Genomic DNA, 17,872 nt, shown 5'->3' with positions numbered 1-17,872 from the left:
CCGGGCAGTCCCTTCGTTAGATGTTCCCCACTCAATCCACATTGCTTTCCCCTCTCAATCAAGAGCCCGTTGGCAGTGTCAGCCCCAAGGTGACAGCTGGCGATGATGCCATAAGGATACCCAAGGTTACAATGGGTCACAGTGCCACGCTGATGTGTCCGGCACAGGCCTATCCAGTGCCGTTCTTTAGGTAAAAGCCACAACCCCAACATTCGAGGCACTTTTCCTTAGACAGGAGGTTCCATTTAATGTCCAAGATTCGCTTACTTAGAGCCCGTTGGCAGCGTCAGTCCCCAGTTGAGCGGCAATGGGAATCAGGAGCACATCACACTCCTGCGTGCGCCCATGAAGGGCAGCGTCACACTCATGTGTCCAGCTCAGGCCTATCCAGTGCCGTTTTTTAGGTAATAAAAGTACAGTCCCTCCTCCCAACATCAGGCAGGAGACAGAGCAAGAACTCATAGACGTGTAACCCTCTTCAAGAACCCGTTGGCAGCGTTGGTCCCCGTCTAACCTCTGGCGATGATTCGCGCACGGTGCGTGTGGGCCGCGAGGCGAGTGTCACTCTGTTGTGTCCAGCTCAGGCCTACCCGGTGCCCATTTATAGGTAATTCCCAACTCAGGCAGTGCTTAGACCTCGACCTTTTCCCCTCTCCCTCTTGCAGAGCCCGTGGGCAGCGTTGGTCCCAAAATCAGTTCAGGCGAAGACTACAATCATATCAAAGGCAAAAGCAGCCACGATTCGAGTCTGCTCTGCCCGGCACAGGGCTATCCAAAGCCTTTCTATAGGTAAGGCAGTTTTCAAGCGGGAACTCCCTCTCTTTCTCTCTCCTGCAGAGCCCATTGGCAGCGTTAGTCCCAAGATCACAAATGCCGATGATCTGAAGCATGTGAAGGTCAGGAGTTCGCTTAGTTTGAGTCTGCTGTGTCCCGGCCAGGCCTATCCGCAGCCGATTTATAGGTAAAGACAGTCCCAAGCCTGTACCAACATATGTCAGGAGTTTTCTCGAGGAGTGTTCCTTGATTCCCCGTCTTTCAGAGCCCGTTGGCAGTGTGGCACCCAAGCTGAACTTTCTCGAGCGCTTTCGCATGATGCAGCTGCCAAGTGGCCACAGTTTCAACATTCAGTGTCCCGTGCAGTCGTACCCCATGCCAGTATTCAAGTAAGAGTCTTCTCTCCCGCTTTGTTGTAGAGCCCGTGGGCAGTGTTCGACCCAAGGTGAATGCCCAGGACAAGCATCAGTTCATAGACGTGGAGCTGTCGCGTGGCTTTGCCATGCTCTGCCTGGCACAATCGTATCCTATGCCCCTCTTCAGGTGGGTTTCTGCCACCACTTTACGCCTTTCTCCTTCCTCCTTTTGCTTGTAGAGCCCGTTGGCTCGGTTAAGCCCAAAATAAATATTCAGGACAAGCTGCAGACACGCGAAATGGCGGAAGGAGTCAGCCTGGCATTGCTCTGCCCCGCCCAATCATATCCTATGCCATCGCACAGGTGCGGGCTAGAAATTTAACAATTTATTCGGGTTTCTCCCAGGCTGTAATTGAAGTGATTATTCTATTAGTAGCTCCACCTTTCAGGCAGTTCTTTGATTGTTGCTACCTTACCCCTGGGGCTTCTTCTTTTGCAGAGCCCATTGGCAGTGTGCCGCCCAAAGTCAGCATCGACGATGAGGTGGCCAATGCCCGCGCCTATGTGGGCAAGAGTCTCAGCCTCAAGTGTCCCGCACAGTCGTATCCCATACCCGTCTACAGGTGGGTTCTCTATCCAGCATTTGGGCAGTTCCCTTCAGGCGTTAGATCAAACTTTGTGTGCCATTCTTAGAGCCCGTGGCCTCTGTGCCGCCGAAACTGAATCTGCTCGAGCGTGTGCGCACCATGGAGGTGCCCCTGGGTCGGGTCTATGCCATGCAGTGTCCCGGTCAGGCCTATCCCGTGCCCAGCAATAGGTAATGCTTCATCTTACCCTTTCAGAACCCATTGGCGCTGTGCCGCCGAAGATCAATAACATCAACGACAAGTTCCAGTTGATGCAAGTCCCATTGGGTGGAGACTTTGCCATGCAGTGCCCCGGCCAGGCCTACCCCGTGCCCATAGTTAGGTGGGTGTCCCGGTCGTGTCTGCATTCCAGCATTCAGCGTAGCACCTTCCCCTAAGTTAACCTCCCTCTGCCCCCTAGAACCCATTGGAGCTGTGCCACCCAAGATCACGAGTCTGCACGACAAGTTCCAGGTGCTGCAGGTGAAATCTGCAGAGGATTACTCCATGCAGTGCCCCGGCCAGGCCTACCCCGTGCCCATCGTTAGGTTAGAGTTCCCCTGAGCAACATTCAGCTTAACATTTCGACCCAAGATAATCTTTTCATTCTCCAAAACCAGAACCCGTGGGCAGTGTGGCGCCCAAAGTGGACACTCGCGATGAGTTCACGTTTGCCAGGACACGTCTGGGTGCCTCCAAAGCACTCATCTGCCCCGCTCAGTCGTTTCCTATGCCAGCGTTTAGGTAATCCCAGCATTCAGGTTCCAACTAAAGACAGTCCCTTCCCCTCCCTTTCGGTAGAGCCCGTGGGCAGTGTCCGGCCCAAGGTGGACATCAAAGATGAGATCAATTATGCCCGCGTGGCTCTGGGCCACAGTCTGGCCATTGTTTGTCCCGCTCAATCCTACCCGGTGCCTGCCTTTCGGTGAGTGTTTCCCGTTCCCACATTTTGGCAGTTTTCATCTTTGGGGAGGAGCAGGCAGAACCTTATTTGAATTCCTCTGCAGAACCCGTGGGCAGTGTGGCGCCCAAGGTGGATCCAAATGATCGCATCAAGTGGGTCGATAAGCCTCTTGGCAGCTCCCTCAGTCTCCTGTGTCCGGCACAGTCCTACCCAGTGCCTGCTGCGCGGTAAGCTCCGAGCTTCTTATCCCTCCTCCAGGCAGTTTTCCCCCTCTTTGAATCCCATCTGATTGGCAACGTTCCTTTGCAGAACCCGTGGGCAGTGTGGCACCTAAAGTGGATGTCAAGGATCGCATCACGTGGCTGGACAAGCCTCAGGGGCAGCCCTTGAGTCTGCTCTGTCCCGCACAGTCGTATCCTGTGCCCTCCAATAGGTAGGATCGACAGCTCCACCCCACTCTCAGACAGTTTTCGCTTGACTCTACCTCAACCTCGTATTCCCATCCTTGCAGAACCCATTGGCTCTGTGGCTCCAATGGTGGACATGCACGACAAAATGGATTTCACTATTCGAAACTCGAATCAATCGTTGAATTTGTTCTGCAAGGCGCAGAGTTATCCCATGCCAGCGTTTAGGTACGAGTACCAATAGCCAACAGATTCAGGCAGTCTCCTTTCCCAGGGATAAACTCTCACATATCCAATCTCTATTTATCTCCCTGTTGCAGAACCCGTGGGCAGTGTCGCCCCCAAAGTAGAAATTAAAGATAAACTGGGCATTTTTTGGGCCACTTCCAATCGTTCATTGGCGCTGCTGTGTCCCGCACAATCGTATCCCATGCCAGCATTTAGGTAAATCTTCCTTTAAGTAGGATTAACATACCCATTCCTTCCTTTAGAACCCATTGGCAGCGTGGCGCCCCGTGTGAATCGCAAGGATGAGTTCAATCATGACAGAATAAAGATCTCCCAAACCATAGCCATTCAGTGTCCAGCGCAGTCGTATCCAGTGCCTGCCTATAGGTAAAGTCGAGTATTCTAAGGCATTGCCTGGGGTTTTCTTTGTGCAGTTTAGGATCTCCTCTCCCCATCTCCCTTTCGCAGAGCCCGTGGGCAGCGTGGCTCCCAAGGTGAACAAGAATGACGAGTTCAGTCACGATCGCATTGCTGTCCATGGCATTGTGGCTCTGCGCTGTCCCGCACAGTCCTTTCCCGTGCCCTTCTATAGGTGCGTCAAGTGTCGAGTTACCCAATCCCAATGCCCCCTGCAAACCCGCAAATCTCTTTCGCAGAGCCCGTGGGCAGTGTGGCGCCGCGTGTCAATAAGAAGGATGGCTTCAGTCACGACAGCATCAGGCTCTCGCGGCCCATAGCCATCTTTTGTCCCGCCCAGGCCTACCCCGTGCCCTTCTATAGGTGAGGCGCTTCAATAAAGTTTTCCAATTAAGAGCTTTACAGAACAAACCCACTCCTCAGGCCTCATTGGCTTCTGGAACTCCAATTAGCCAGCTCAGAACTGTCGCCCGATTTAACCCATTCATGTCACGCCAATGTCCCCGCCCCCCTCTGGCAAAAGTTAGTTGAGTGGAAGGAGGAAGGCAGAAGGCAGCTGTTAGTCTTTCAACTTTGGGCAGTTTTCAAGTCTCCTTCTCCTTGCTGACGCTTTTGTTGTGTGTCTCTGCAGAGCCCGTGGGCAGTGTGCCGCCCAAGATTAGTGTTGGGGAACGTCGCAAGGATGCGGAAGTGCTGCTGCATGGGGATTTGAGCATCTTTTGTCCTGCCCAATCGTATCCTGTGCCAGCATTCAGGTAATCACTCCGCTCCATTCACTTCATTCATTGCAGAGCCCGTGGGCAGTGTGGCACCCAAAATCAGTGTTGGTGAACGCCTCAAGGATGCGGGCGCGCAGTCAAATGAAACTTTTACGCTCTTTTGTCCAGCTCAGGCGTATCCCGTGCCGTTCTTTAGGTAAACAGTCCAATCATTCAGGCAGTTCTGGTGGTTTTGGTTTGATTTTTGATTTATTTTCTTCACTACTCAGAGCCCGTGGGCAGTGTGGCGCCCAAAATCAGTGTTGAGAATCGTTTGAAGAATGCCGAAGCACGGCTGGCTGACACTTTTACGCTTTTTTGTCCGGGTCAGGCCTATCCAGTGCCGTTCTTTAGGTAATTCCCATAGCTTTTGGGCAGTTTTCAGGCGTTCCTTTAACCCTCAAACCCTTTGTAGAGCCCGTGGGCAGTGTGGCCCCACGCCTTACCTCTGGCGATAAGACGCGCAACGTGGACATTCCGCTGACGGGCAGCATTACCTTACTGTGTCCTGCACAGGCCTATCCGGTGCCATATTTCAGGTGATTTTACCAGACATTCAGGCAGTTCTTTGAGGTTTTCTCTGTGGTTTTACTCACTTGTTGGATTGTTTTTCCAGAGCCCATTAGTGGCGCTGCTCCCCGTGTGGCATTGATACAGAAAACGAACATCGAATATGTTCTTTTGGGTGGAATTGTGGCCATTATGTGCCCCGCTCAGGGTTATCCAGTGCCAGCATTCAGGCAGGTTGAACCCCTAAATCTGTTCATTGACTCTTTCCCTTATAGAACCCATTAGCAGCACTGTGCCCAAAGTTGTTTCTTTGGCTAAATTCGATATGAAAAGCTATGCCAGAGGCGCCACAATGGCTGTGCTGTGTCCCGCGCAGGGTTATCCAGTGCCGTTCTTTAGGTAAACTCACACCATTCAGGCAGTAATCAAAGTTGGTCAGAGATTAGAGTTTAAGAGTGTTGAAACCCCTTTTGCAGAGCCCGTTTCGAGCACTGCGCCCAAGGTGCCGCCACTGCAGTCACGTCCGCTGGTTGTGCCCGGCCACAGCAGTCTCTCGATCTTGTGTCCTGCACAGGGCTATCCGGCACCCAGTTTCAGGTACTAAGAGCACAACATTCGGGCAGTTTAGATTTACTTTAGGTTGTGGCAGAAGTTTCTTATCCTTTCACACCTTCTAGAGCCCATTAGCAGCAGTCCGCCCAAGATAAATGCTCTGACCTACAAGCCAAATGTCGTGGAGTCCAGCCAACCCACTGCCATACTCTGTCCGGCTCAGGGCTATCCCGCGCCCAGCTTTAGGTGGGTTAAGCGTCCAGTCCTAGACCACCCCTAGACCAACATCAGGCAGGCAGTGGGAGCTTTACTTTTTGCTTTAATTGAACATCTTTTATAGAACCCATTTCGAGCAGTGCACCGCGCACCCCAGCGCTGGTGCAGAAACCTCTCGAACTGCTGCAGGGTCAGTCGATATCGTTGCTGTGTCCGGCTCAGGGCTATCCGGCGCCCAGTTTTCGGTAAGGCCGAAACTGGCAACATTCGGGCAGGCAGGGAATAGATTTTTAGATATTTCCCCTTATTCCCTTTGTAGATCCCGTTGGGGGCAAGGCTCCTACGCTGCTGTCGAATGATATTAAGCGCTCGTGGATCGAGCGGCAGCTGGCCACCAATTTGGCACTCTTCTGCCCCGCGCAGGCCTATCCAGTGCCCGCTTTTAGGTTAGAATTGGAGTCCCGTTCCTAAACCAGCATTCGGGCAGCTTTATCATAGTCCTCCCTCTCTAGTCTTAGTCTTCTCTCTTCCCTTAGAACCCATTTCGGCCAAGGGTCCCACTCTATCGGTGGACACCAAATGGTCCGGCATTGAGCGACAGTGCGGCCGAGATATTGTTTTGCTGTGTCCCGCGCAGGCATATCCGGTGCCCGTAAGCAGGTTAGGCTGCCCTCTCGACTCCCTCCTAGAAACGTGACTTTTATTATGCATGAGAATGTGTGAACTTTAACCCCAGACAGAGACAGTGGCACGGAGACTGCTTTGCTTCGTGTTCATTCATAAAAATGCGAGCGCGCAAAGTAAAACAAACAAAAAATCACACACACACCGACAAGGTATGTTCCATGGAAGGTGTTTGGCGGCTCTTCTGGTCTGTTTGTAATTGTTTGTGTAGCTGCTTGCCCGCCCATTTAATGTGCCCTGCGCCGCACCCACACAGCCGCACGCATAAAAGTAAGCTATGTAAACAAAGCATAAACACAGAGCGAGAATCAGAAAGCGAGAAAGAGTAAAATCAAAAGAGTGGAGAGTGAGATTACTTCACCCCAACCACCCGGTGGGAAGCTCTCGCTCCCTCTTTCCCTCTTTCCCTTTCTACCGTTTCAATTTGTAAACAAAACCACCAGCTGGTTCCACACGCAGTCCACACTCTCTCGCGCTCTCTTGCTTTGCCTTGCTCTCTCGCGCGCTCTTTCCGCCACTGCGCATGCTTGCGTTCCACACGAAATTTCCCAAACAATTACCCCGCCATGCGCTTGGTTGTGTGCGTGTGTGGATGGCATGCTTCTCGCTCGCTCAATTTCGCATGAATGAACGCACGTTTTTGGGTCAACAGATGACGGGCTTTGTGGCCACACTCTTAAGGTCATCCAATCACACCTCCCCCTCCACTCTGTGTGCTCCACTTGTTGCACCACACAGCTGTTCTTCCGTACACTGCGCATGCCCTTTGCCGACAGCATTGACCTCTGTGAATTATGCATTTACTTTCCACCCATTCAACCACTTTCGCTGCTTTCTTTTTGCTTTGGACTGTAAAAAGTTTCGTGTCATCTTGAGGTGGGTTGTGCGGGGTCAGTGTTCATGTCTGAAAGTCACGTAGAATGTCTGGGAGGAGCTGCTGATAAGTTTAACTGAGGTTAAGGTCTTCCAATCCCATTCAGGCAGTTCTCTAAGTGGCTTACTGTTGGCTTAGCATCCTTTATCTATGGTAAATGTTCATTTACAGAGCCCGTGGGAGCCAAGGCACCTACATTTTCCCTCGAATATAAGCTCATTGAGGTTGAAAAGCTAAAGGGTTCAGACTTTGCTCTACTCTGCCAGGCGCAGGCCTTTCCCGTGCCCATTATTAGGTGAGAAGCCCACAACCCACAAGCTCCCTCCATTCAGTGCAGTTTTCACACAGCTTTGATTCGACTTCTAATGCATTTTTGTACTCCAGAACCCATTGGCTCCAAGGCACCTTCTGTGGCCACTGGCGTGCTGTCATTCCAACAGAGTATTCCCTTGGCCTCCACCTTCTCCATGCTCTGTCAGGCGCAAGGCTTTCCCGTGCCCTTTTTTAGGTAAATCTTAGAGCGAGCCCCAATGTTCAGGCAGTTTTCATTATGCTTAAATCCGAGGCTGTAGGCTGAAGTCTAACGAAAAAGTGTCCTTCAAGAACCCATTGGCTCCAAGGCGCCTTCCGTGGGCACCGGAGTGCTGGGCTTTCAGCAGAGCATTCCCTTGGCCTCCACCATTGCAATGCTGTGTCAGGCACAGGGCTTTCCCGTGCCCTTTTTTAGGTAAATCTGCGATAGAATTTATGCCGCAAGCCCAAACATTCAGTCAGTTTTCCCCACGATCTCCAAGCCCTTAGCTAAATCTTTCTTTCAAGAACCTGTGGGCTTCAAGGCTCCCAGTTTTCCCAGCGTGGCCTCCACATTTACCATCCAAACGCCACAGAACACTGCCCTAGCGCTCACCTGCCAGGCGCAGTCCTATCCCGTGCCCATTTTTAGGTAAAGAAATCGCAACAATCCCTCCCCAACGCTGCTCAACTGGTTCTGCTTCTGCTTCTGCATCTGTTTAGGGCACACAATAATTAAATTAGTTAATCTCTCTAGCTAGCATTTACACCTAAAATGTATTCCTTTTAGAGCCCGTTGGTGCCAAGGCTCCAACATTTTCGAGCGACTCCAAGGGCAGCATTTTCGAGCGTTCGGTCAATGGCAGTTTTGCGCTGCTGTGCCAGGCCCAGGCCTATCCCGTGCCCATCATTAGGCAAGTTTCAGGCGGGGATTTCATCTCTATTTAATTGTTTTTGCAGAGCCAATTGGCGCTCGGGCACCCACATTCTCCTCCGACTACAATTCCTTCTCCTATGCCCGCGCTGTGGGTCAGAGTTTTGCGCTGCTGTGTCAGGCTCAAGCTTATCCCGTGCCACTCATGAGGTTTGCCATTGATATTTCATCCTTCAGGCAGTTTATTACTTAGCTTTTTAGTGTTTAAAATCTTTTCAATTGTTGCTTACAGAACCCATTGGCGCCAGAGCTCCCACATTTTCCACTGATTCGAATGTTTTCTCGTACACCCGTTCCGTGGGTCAAAGTTTTGCGCTGCTGTGTCAGGCTCAAGCCTATCCCGTGCCACTCATGAGGTAGAGTCCCCTTAGAGCCCCTTCTTCAGGCAGTTTTTATTCGGTGTATTCTTTGATTTGCAGAGCCCGTTGGTGCCAAGGCACCCACATTTGCCAGTGTCTCGAAAATCTCCAGTCTACTCGGCGCCAGTTCGAGTGATCTTGTGCTGCTGTGCCAGGCCCAAGCCTATCCCGTACCCTTGATAAGGTAGCGAACACACGTGTCGCCTTTTTGTTTTATTTTAGAGCCCGTCAGTGCCAAGGGTCCGACCTTTGCCAACGACATGAAGAGCTACACATTTGTGCGTTATTTTGGTCAGAGTTTTGCGCTGCTGTGCCAGGCCCAAGCCTATCCCGTGCCACTGATAAGGTAGTCCCTAATGTAGCCATAAGGATTAAGTCCCAGCAGTTCCACGTCTACATGACAGACCCTCGCTTATTGTTTCTTTTTGTAGAGCCCGTAGGCGCCAAGGCACCCACATTCTCGGGCGAGTCCAAGAGCTTTACGTTTGTCAAAGAGATCGCCACTAGCTTTGCTCTGCTGTGTCAGGCCCAAGCCTATCCCGTGCCCATCATCAGGTTAGTTCCACAAACAAACGGGCAGTTCCCCTTTGCTGCTTTAATGGAATGTGAAACCTTTGCAGAGCCCGTGGGCAGTGTGGCTCCTAAGATAAGCGGCGGCAGGCTGCAGGAAATGACACGCACAGATCGCTTGGATTTGGCCATTTTGTGCCAGGGTCAGTCGTTTCCCACGCCAGCATTTAGGTACATAGTCCCACATGTACATAGCTCCCCCCCCCCAACAGCAACATTCTGGCAGATTAGACAGCTGATGCGGAGATCTATTCCCTTGCAGAACCCATTGGCAGTGCAGCTCCCACGGTCTCGGGGGATCGCCTGCAGGAGCAGACGCAGCAGCTGGGCCACAGCTTCTCCATTCTGTGCCAGGGACAAGCGTATCCCATGCCCATATTTAGGTACTTAAGCCACACCACTCCATGGGTCATTGTCCTGGACAGGGTTAGCCAGTGCCAGTTTATAGTTAGTTCCACGCTCCCTTTCCTCTGCTAGCTTAGGGTCTGTTCCCCCTTCTGCTAGGTGTAGGGTCTGCCCCCGCCCCAGCCCACACAGTGGAGCACAGAATGAGCAAAGAAAAGTTCAAGAAAGTTCAAGGTAAGTGAAAGTCAAGTCCAATGCCCGAGCGGAGACGCGTAAGTAGCTCAAGGAATCCCCAACTAAAAGACTTTTTAGACTTTGCTCACTCTGTGCACCCCACTGTGTCCTGCAACCCCTGACCCCTGGCAGCAACTCAACTCACACGGAATTCCCACTCCTTGCAGATGGTACAAGTTCATCGAGGGCACCACCCGCAAGCAGGCTGTGGTGCTGAATGATCGCGTGAAGCAGGTCTCTGGCACACTCATCATCAAGGACGCCGTCGTCGAGGACTCGGGCAAATATTTGTGCGTCGTCAACAACTCCGTGGGCGGCGAGAGCGTCGAGACGGTGCTCACAGTCACCGCTCCACTCTCCGCGAAGATCGATCCACCCACACAGACCGTGGACTTTGGCCGTCCGGCGGTGTTCACGTGCCAGTACACAGGGAATCCCATCAAGACTGTCAGCTGGATGAAGGATGGCAAGGCGATGGGACACAGCGAGCCCGTGCTGCGCATTGAGTCGGTCAAGAAGGAGGACAAGGGCATGTACCAGTGCTTTGTGCGCAACGATCAGGAGTCGGCGGAGGCCAGTGCCGAGCTGAAGCTGGGCGGCCGCTTCGATCCACCCGTCATACGGCAGGCATTCCAGGAAGAGACCATGGAGCCCGGACCCAGTGTATTCCTCAAGTGTGTGGCTGGCGGCAATCCCACGCCCGAAATCTCCTGGGAGCTGGATGGCAAGAAGATCGCCAACAACGATCGCTATCAGGTCGGGCAGTATGTGACGGTCAATGGGGATGTTGTCTCGTATCTGAACATCACCTCGGTGCACGCCAACGATGGAGGACTGTACAAGTGCATTGCCAAGAGCAAAGTGGGCGAGGCGGAGCACTCGGCCAAGCTGAATGTCTACGGACTGCCCTACATACGCCAAATGGAGAAGAAGGCAATTGTGGCCGGAGAGACGCTGATTGTCACCTGTCCCGTGGCCGGTTATCCCATCGATTCGATTGTCTGGGAGCGTGGTAGGTCCCCCTGGCTGCCTTCTCCTTGATTGCCCTTAATCATTGATTCCTTCTAGATAATCGCGCTCTGCCCATCAATCGCAAGCAAAAGGTCTTCCCCAATGGCACTCTGATCATTGAGAATGTTGAACGCAACTCGGACCAAGCCACATACACGTGCGTGGCCAAGAATCAGGAAGGTTACTCCGCACGCGGCTCCCTGGAGGTGCAAGTTATGGGTAAGTCAAAGCAAATCCATGTACAGCCCAGAACAGATCTCTGGGCAGACTCCACTCCATGGGCGGGTTTACAGCTCAACGGTGGTCGCTCGCTTCCTCCACTCGGTATACTCTCTCTGCTCCATCTCAGTGCCACCGCAGATTGTGCCCTTTGATTTCGGGGAGGAGACCATCAACATGAACGACATGGTCTCGGCCACCTGTACGGTCAACAAGGGGGACACACCGCTCGAGCTGCACTGGACAACGGCGCCGGATCCGACCACCGGTGTGGGTCGTCTCATGTCCAACGATGGCATTCTGATTACCAAGACCACACAGCGCATCAGCATGCTGAGCATTGAGTCGGTGCATGCGCGGCATCGTGCGAATTACACGTGTGTGGCCAGGAATGCGGCGGGTGTCATTTATCACACGGCAGAGCTGCGTGTCAATGGTGATAAGAGAGGGACAGGAATGGTGTTCCTCCTCCACTTCTAGAGTCGTTTTATACGTAGTTTGATTCGTTTTCTGTTGCCCCATCTACCTCCAAACCTCCAAACCCTCCGTTCCATATCCAAAGTGCTGCCCCAGATTGTGCCCTTTGACTTTGGCGAGGAGAGTGTCAACGAGCTGGACATGGTCTCTGCCTCCTGCACCGTGAACAAGGGCGATCTGCCCATCGATGTGGCCTGGACAAAGAACGGCGGACGTGTCTACACCAACGATGGCATTGTGGTGACCAAAACCAGCACACGGATGAGTGTCCTCAGCATTGAGTCTGTCAGGGCGCGGCATGCCGGGAACTACTCCTGTGTGGCCACCAACAATGCGGGGGATACGCGCCACTGGGCCATCCTAGCAGTCAATGGTTAAGATCTGCTCAAGCTCATCTCTAAGTGTCGCCTTTTGCCTTTTGCCTTTCCTTTTGCTTTGGTTTTTATTTGTGTTTCCCTCTCCTGCACCGCCATTCCCCCCCTCCTCCCAGTGCTGCCCCAGATTGTGCCCTTTGACTTTGGCGAGGACAGCATCAACGAGCTGGACATGGTCTCCGCCTCCTGCACGGTCAACAAGGGCGATCTGCCCGTGGACATTTACTGGACCAAGAACGGCGGACGTGTCTACACCAACGATGGTCTGATTGTCACCCGAAATAGCCAGCGGCTGAGTGTACTCAGCGTGGAGTCTGTGCGGGCAAGGCATGCGGGAAACTATTCCTGTGTGGCGACCAATCATGCGGGTGCCATAACCCAATCCGCACTGCTGGCAGTCAATGGTTAATCCTGCTTCTACGTCTAGTCTTTGTCTCTCTCTTGAGTTTTGCTTTGTGTTTTGTTTGAACTCCTGCTCCCCAGTCCTGCCCCAAATCATGCCCTTTGACTTTGGCGAGGATATCATCAACGAACTGGACATGGTCTCCGCTTACTGCACCGTCAATCGGGGCGATCTCCCCCTGGATATAGCTTGGACGCGGAACGGCGGTCGCGTCTACACCAACGATGGTCTGATTGTCACCAGAAATAGTCAACGGATTAGCGTTCTCAGCATCGAATCTGTGAGGGCGAGGCATGCGGGGAACTACTCCTGTGTGGCCACCAATAATGCGGGGGAGACACGACAGTCGGCCATTCTGGCAGTCAAAGGTTAATCGATTGCAGGTCTCCGATTAGCTTTCCCTTTTCCGTTGATTTGTGTTTAGTTTTTCATTCATCCCCAACTCCACCCACACAACTCCACTGCAGTTCCCCCATCGATCGCACCCTTTTCCTTCGGCGATGATCCCGTGAACACGGGCGAGAATGCCGGTGTCCAGTGCATGGTGCAAAAGGGCGATGTGCCCATCACCATCAAGTGGACACTCAACTCACGTCCCATCATCAATGGCGAGGAGGGCATCACCATACTGAAACTCTCACCCAAGACGAGTGTCCTCAACATAGCCGCCGTCGAGCAGTTCCATCGCGGGCTGTTCAAGTGCATTGCCGAGAATGTGGCAGGTTCCAGCTATACCACATCGGAGCTTAAAGTGAATGGTACATGGCAGCCATCCTCTCTCTCTCTCTCTCTCTCTAGCTTTTATTTTATTATTATTTTGTATGATTTAATTCTCACACCTTCCACCCTTGGCCTAACCCCGTAGTGCCGCCCCATGTGCTGCCCTTTAGCTTTGGCAGCGAAGTCTTCAACATGGGCGATGTCCTGGGCATCAATTGTGTCGTTCTCAAGGGCGATTTGCCACTGCAAATCCATTGGACACTGAATGGTGAGCGCCTGGAGAGCGATCAGCATGGTTTTACAGTCCTGCAGCTAAACAGTCGCACGAGTTACCTCGGTGTGGATGCCCTGGAGGCCAGGCATCGTGGCAACTACAGCTGTGTGGCCGAGAACCAGGCCGGGCGCGCGATCTATGCCGCCGAACTGCAAGTAAATGGTTGGTGAACAGCCTCCTCCTAGGGTTTCTTTCTATCTGTAGAAGTTTGCTTATTCCCCACTAACACAATGTTGGTTTATTGGTGCATTGGAAGAGGCTTTGTCTGTGTGTTGAAGAGTGTTTCCCTTCCTAGTTGCTCCACAAATCAGTGTCTTCTCCTTTGGCGACGAACCCCTAAATCGCGGCGAGGTTGCCAGCGTCAACTGTGTGGTGCCCAAGGGCGACCTGCCGCTGGACATCTATTGGACTTTGAACTCTGCCCTGATAGTCAACGGGGAGCTGGGCTTCACCATTGTGCGACTGAACAAGCGCACGAGCTCGCTGAATGTGGACTCCTTGGAGGCCGCGCATCGGGGCAGCTACAAGTGCATTGCCAACAATTCAGCGGGCTATGCCGAGCACGTCTCGATTCTAGATGTGAATGGTTTGTCGTTTGTCCGGTTACCCACTACCCTATGTAGTCTGCTGTAGTATTTTCTTTGAGTTTTCTTTGATTTGTTGATTTTGTCCATCTTCATTTCATCATCAAAGTTGCCCCACAAATCCAACCCTTCGACTTTGGGGTGGAGCCAGCCAACACGGGAGAGGTCGCGGGCATCTTTTGCATGGTGCCGAAAGGTGATCTGCCCATGGAGATACGCTGGACCCTGAATGCAGCGCCCATTATCACGGGGGAGCATGGTTTCTCGCTGTCGCGTTTGAATCCGCGCACCAGCTCCCTGAGCATCGATGCCCTGGAGGCGCGGCATCGCGGACTGTACAAGTGCATTGCCAGCAACCGGGCGGGCATTGCTGAATACAGCGCTGAATTACATGTCAACGGTCATTATGCACATCACAGTTATATCAACAGTTAATCCTTTAGTGTGCCTGGCCTTTTATTTGTATTTTAATCGTTATTCCCCCGACTCCCCCCTCCGTCACACCTTCAAGTGCCGCCTCAGGTGCTGCCGTTTAGTTTCGGCGAAGCAGCCGCCGATGTCGGGGACATTGCCAGTGCCAATTGTGTGGTGCCCAAGGGCGACCTGCCGCTCGAGATCCGTTGGTCCCTCAACTCGGCGCCCATTGTGAACGGCGAGAATGGTTTCACTCAAATGCGCCTGAACAAGCGCACAAGTCTGCTGAATATCGATTCGCTGAGCGCCTTCCACCGCGGCGTCTACAAGTGCACGGCCACCAATGAGGCGGGAACGAGTGAATATGTCGCTGAGCTACAAGTTAATGGTTTGTCCCCCCACCCCTCCCAACCCCACCACACCTTGCGATACGATATAAGAGCACGCTTTAACCAACAAATATTGTAACAAGTACGCGTAGTCCACTCACTCGATCTGTTTTGTTGTTGTTCCTGTTGTGTTGTTGTTGCTGTTTAGCCTTGGAGCACAGAGCACTGTATCCTCCTACATGATGTTGACAAGCTTTGGTTGGAGTTTCTGAAGATTTAAATGAGAATTTAAGTACATTTATAGGTGTTTTATAAATTTAGAAACAAAATATTAGCAGCCAAAGAGGTTTGGAACTTGACTAGGACACATTTGCTGAGTGGCACCAAAAGAGGTTGAAAGCCTGTCTAACACTCCGCTGAATAGCACCTTAAAGGGTTTGAAACCTGTCTAAGTCTCTGGCTGAACGTCCCAATGATGGTTTGGAACCTTTCTAAGGATATGCTGAATGTCCCAAAGGAGGTTTGCAACCTGTCTAATTCCCTGCCGCTCTTTATAAGTGGAACTATTAACCCGTGTTTAGTGGCTTAGAATTCGTTTTGAGTGCTCTCCTCTCCCCCTTGTGTGTGTTTAGTGCCGCCCCAGGTTATGCCCTTTGTGTTTGGTGACGAACCCTCCAACTACGGCGACAGCACGGCCGTTCAATGCATGGTCTTCAAGGGCGACACACCGTTGCAGCTGCACTGGACACTGAATGGACAGCCCATCACCAACGAGATTGTGGGCATACGCATCATCAAAATGTCCCCCAAGCTGAGTTCCCTAAGCATCGACGCCATCAGTGGCAATCATCGTGGAGTGTTCAAGTGCATTGCCACAAACGCGGCTGGCACGGCCGAGCAAACAGCAGAACTGGTGGTCAATGGTTAATGGATAGAATCAGTCTTTTCTACCTAAGAAACACTTTTGTTTGACCTATTTTTTGTGTGTCTTATTATGTTACGTTTTCCCTTTCCATAACCCGAAAGTTCCCCCACAAATACGACCCTTTGACTTTGGCGACGAGGCCTCTAATTCCGGCGAAACAATGGGCATCCAGTGCACGGTAATCAAGGGCGATCTGCCCATCAATATCACGTGGGTGCTGAACAATCACACGCTGAACAGCGGCGATCTGGATGTGGTCATTGGTCGCATGTCCAGCAAGTCGAGCACTCTCAATATCGACTACATAGCGGCCGAGCATCGAGGCTTGTACACGTGTCTGGCCCGCAATGAGGCTGGCGAGAGCAGCTACAGTGCGGAGTTGAAAGTCAATGGTGACTGCTGCTGAGCTTCTTAATATGTATCTAAAGTAGTGCTAAGAGTTTCTTCAGTTGTTTGTTATCATTTGTGCCCCTTTCCCCGTCCCAGTCCTGCCCAGCATCCATCCGTTTAGCTTCGATGCGGAGGCCAATGAGGGCGACAGCGTTCAGTTGACTTGCCATGTGGCCAAGGGGGATCTGCCTCTCAAGATACGCTGGACCCACAATGGCTTGCCGCTCTTCTCGCATCTGGGTGTGCTGGCCAGCAAGATCGGGGAGCGCATCAGCATGCTGACAGTGGAGTCTGTAAAGGCTGCAAATTCGGGCAACTACAGCTGTGTGGCCAGCAACAGTGCGGGTCATGTCAGCTACTCCACCGAGCTGCTAGTTAATGGTTTGATTATGCGCTAAGTTATCCCCTGTTTATGCTTAAGTGTAGCTCTTAGTTTGTTCATTTTGATATCCCCAACCCAGCACAATCCTCTTTCCCCTACTCTGCCTTTAGTTCTGCCCCAAATCGTGCCTTTTGCCTTCGAGGATGTGATCAACACGGGCGACTCCATCGATTTGTTTTGCCAAATCCAGAAGGGCGATCGCCCCATCAAGGTTAGCTGGAGCTTCGAGCGCAGTCCCAGTCCCAACGATGACAGCTACGAGGGGCAGCTGCCGCAGATGCGCACCAATCGCATCAGCAGCAAGACGAGCATGTTGTCCATACCCAGCGCCAGTCCGGCGCACACGGGCAGGTACACCTGCCTGGCCAGCAATGCGGCTGGCACCACCTCCTACGGCGTTGATCTCACAGTGAATGGTACTTGAAACCTCACACTAGGACTTAGCTCTAAGGGTGGAGGAATGACTGCTAATCCTTGCGTATGCGTTGCTACTAATACACCTTAAAAACACTCCCCTTCCCCTCTCTATCTTTGCCTAATTCATCTCTGACTAACTGCACACCTCTCGTTGTTCGTTGTTCGTTGTTAAAGTTGCCCCCAAGATAGCGCCCTTTGACTTCGGCGAGGAGCCTCTGAACTACGGCGAACCTGCTTCCGTGCAGTGCACCATTTTGGGCGGTGATCTGCCCATCAATGTCACGTGGCTGCTGAACAATGCCACCATCGATAGTTATCATGATATATCCTACTCGCGAATTGGCAAACGCATCAATGTTCTGTCCATTGAGTCGGTGTCGGGGCATCATGCGGGTTTCTATTCGTGTCATGCGCAGAACAAGGCGGGACTCACGGCTCATTCAGCGCGTTTGATTGTGAATGGTTAGCCACAGCAGACAGTAAACTGTTTAGCTCTAAGTTTAGTTCATAATAATTATGATTTTTTAATACTGATTTGCCATACCCTTGTCCACCCAGTCCTTCCCAAGATCAGTCCCTTCTCCTTCAGTGATGAATCCATGAGCTATGGGGAGTTTGTCAACGTGCAGTGCACCATTTCGGGTGGTGATCTGCCCGTGAATATTACGTGGACCCTCAATGGTCAACCCTTTGAGGACTATCTCGAAATCCTAACCACAAAACGTGGCAAGCGCATCAACGAGCTGACCATCGAGGCGGTGTCGGCCAAGCATGCGGGAAATTATTCCTGCATTGCCGAGAATCGCGCTGGTCGTGCCAATCACACGGCCGAGCTGAAAGTTAATGGTTAATATGATGAATGTTATTGTAGAACATTTATTTTGGTTTTCTTTTACGTTTTCCCCCTGTCCTAA

The 17,872-nt window shown here is 52.1% G+C and overlaps 1 protein-coding gene across 50 annotated transcripts in view; it reads left to right on the top strand.

Moving 5' to 3' along the window:
• Nucleotides 1-17,872, top strand: part of LOC117592618 (Down syndrome cell adhesion molecule-like protein Dscam2) — a 60,709-nt gene that overhangs the window by 21,509 nt on the left and 21,328 nt on the right. For 14 of the 50 annotated variants that reach the window (XM_034286506.1, XM_034286541.1, XM_034286505.1 and 11 more), the window contains exons 6-9: nt 272-404; nt 10,207-11,051; nt 11,108-11,269; nt 16,652-16,957. In XM_034286506.1, coding sequence (XP_034142397.1) covers nt 272-404; nt 10,207-11,051; nt 11,108-11,269; nt 16,652-16,957 — 1,446 coding nt within the window. Of the gene's footprint in view, nt 1-271; nt 405-665; nt 790-837; nt 962-1,039; nt 1,164-1,193; nt 1,318-1,369; nt 1,494-1,629; nt 1,754-1,823; nt 1,948-2,763; nt 2,888-2,969; nt 3,094-3,951; nt 4,076-4,343; nt 4,468-4,700; nt 4,825-4,885; nt 5,010-5,255; nt 5,380-5,456; nt 5,578-6,284; nt 6,409-7,690; nt 7,815-8,557; nt 8,682-8,763; nt 8,888-9,722; nt 9,844-10,206; nt 11,052-11,107; nt 11,270-13,388; nt 13,680-13,812; nt 14,104-14,612; nt 14,904-15,870; nt 16,162-16,651; nt 16,958-17,872 lie in introns of all 50 variants that reach the window. The other 36 variants (XM_034286519.1, XM_034286508.1, XM_034286552.1 and 33 more) reach the window with 30 other exon arrangements.

This window comes from Drosophila guanche, unplaced genomic scaffold, assembly GCF_900245975.1.
Source record: "Drosophila guanche unplaced genomic scaffold, DGUA_6, whole genome shotgun sequence".
Classification (NCBI taxonomy): Eukaryota; Metazoa; Arthropoda; class Insecta; order Diptera; family Drosophilidae; genus Drosophila; species Drosophila guanche.
This window is presented reverse-complemented; position numbering and strand designations above follow the sequence as displayed.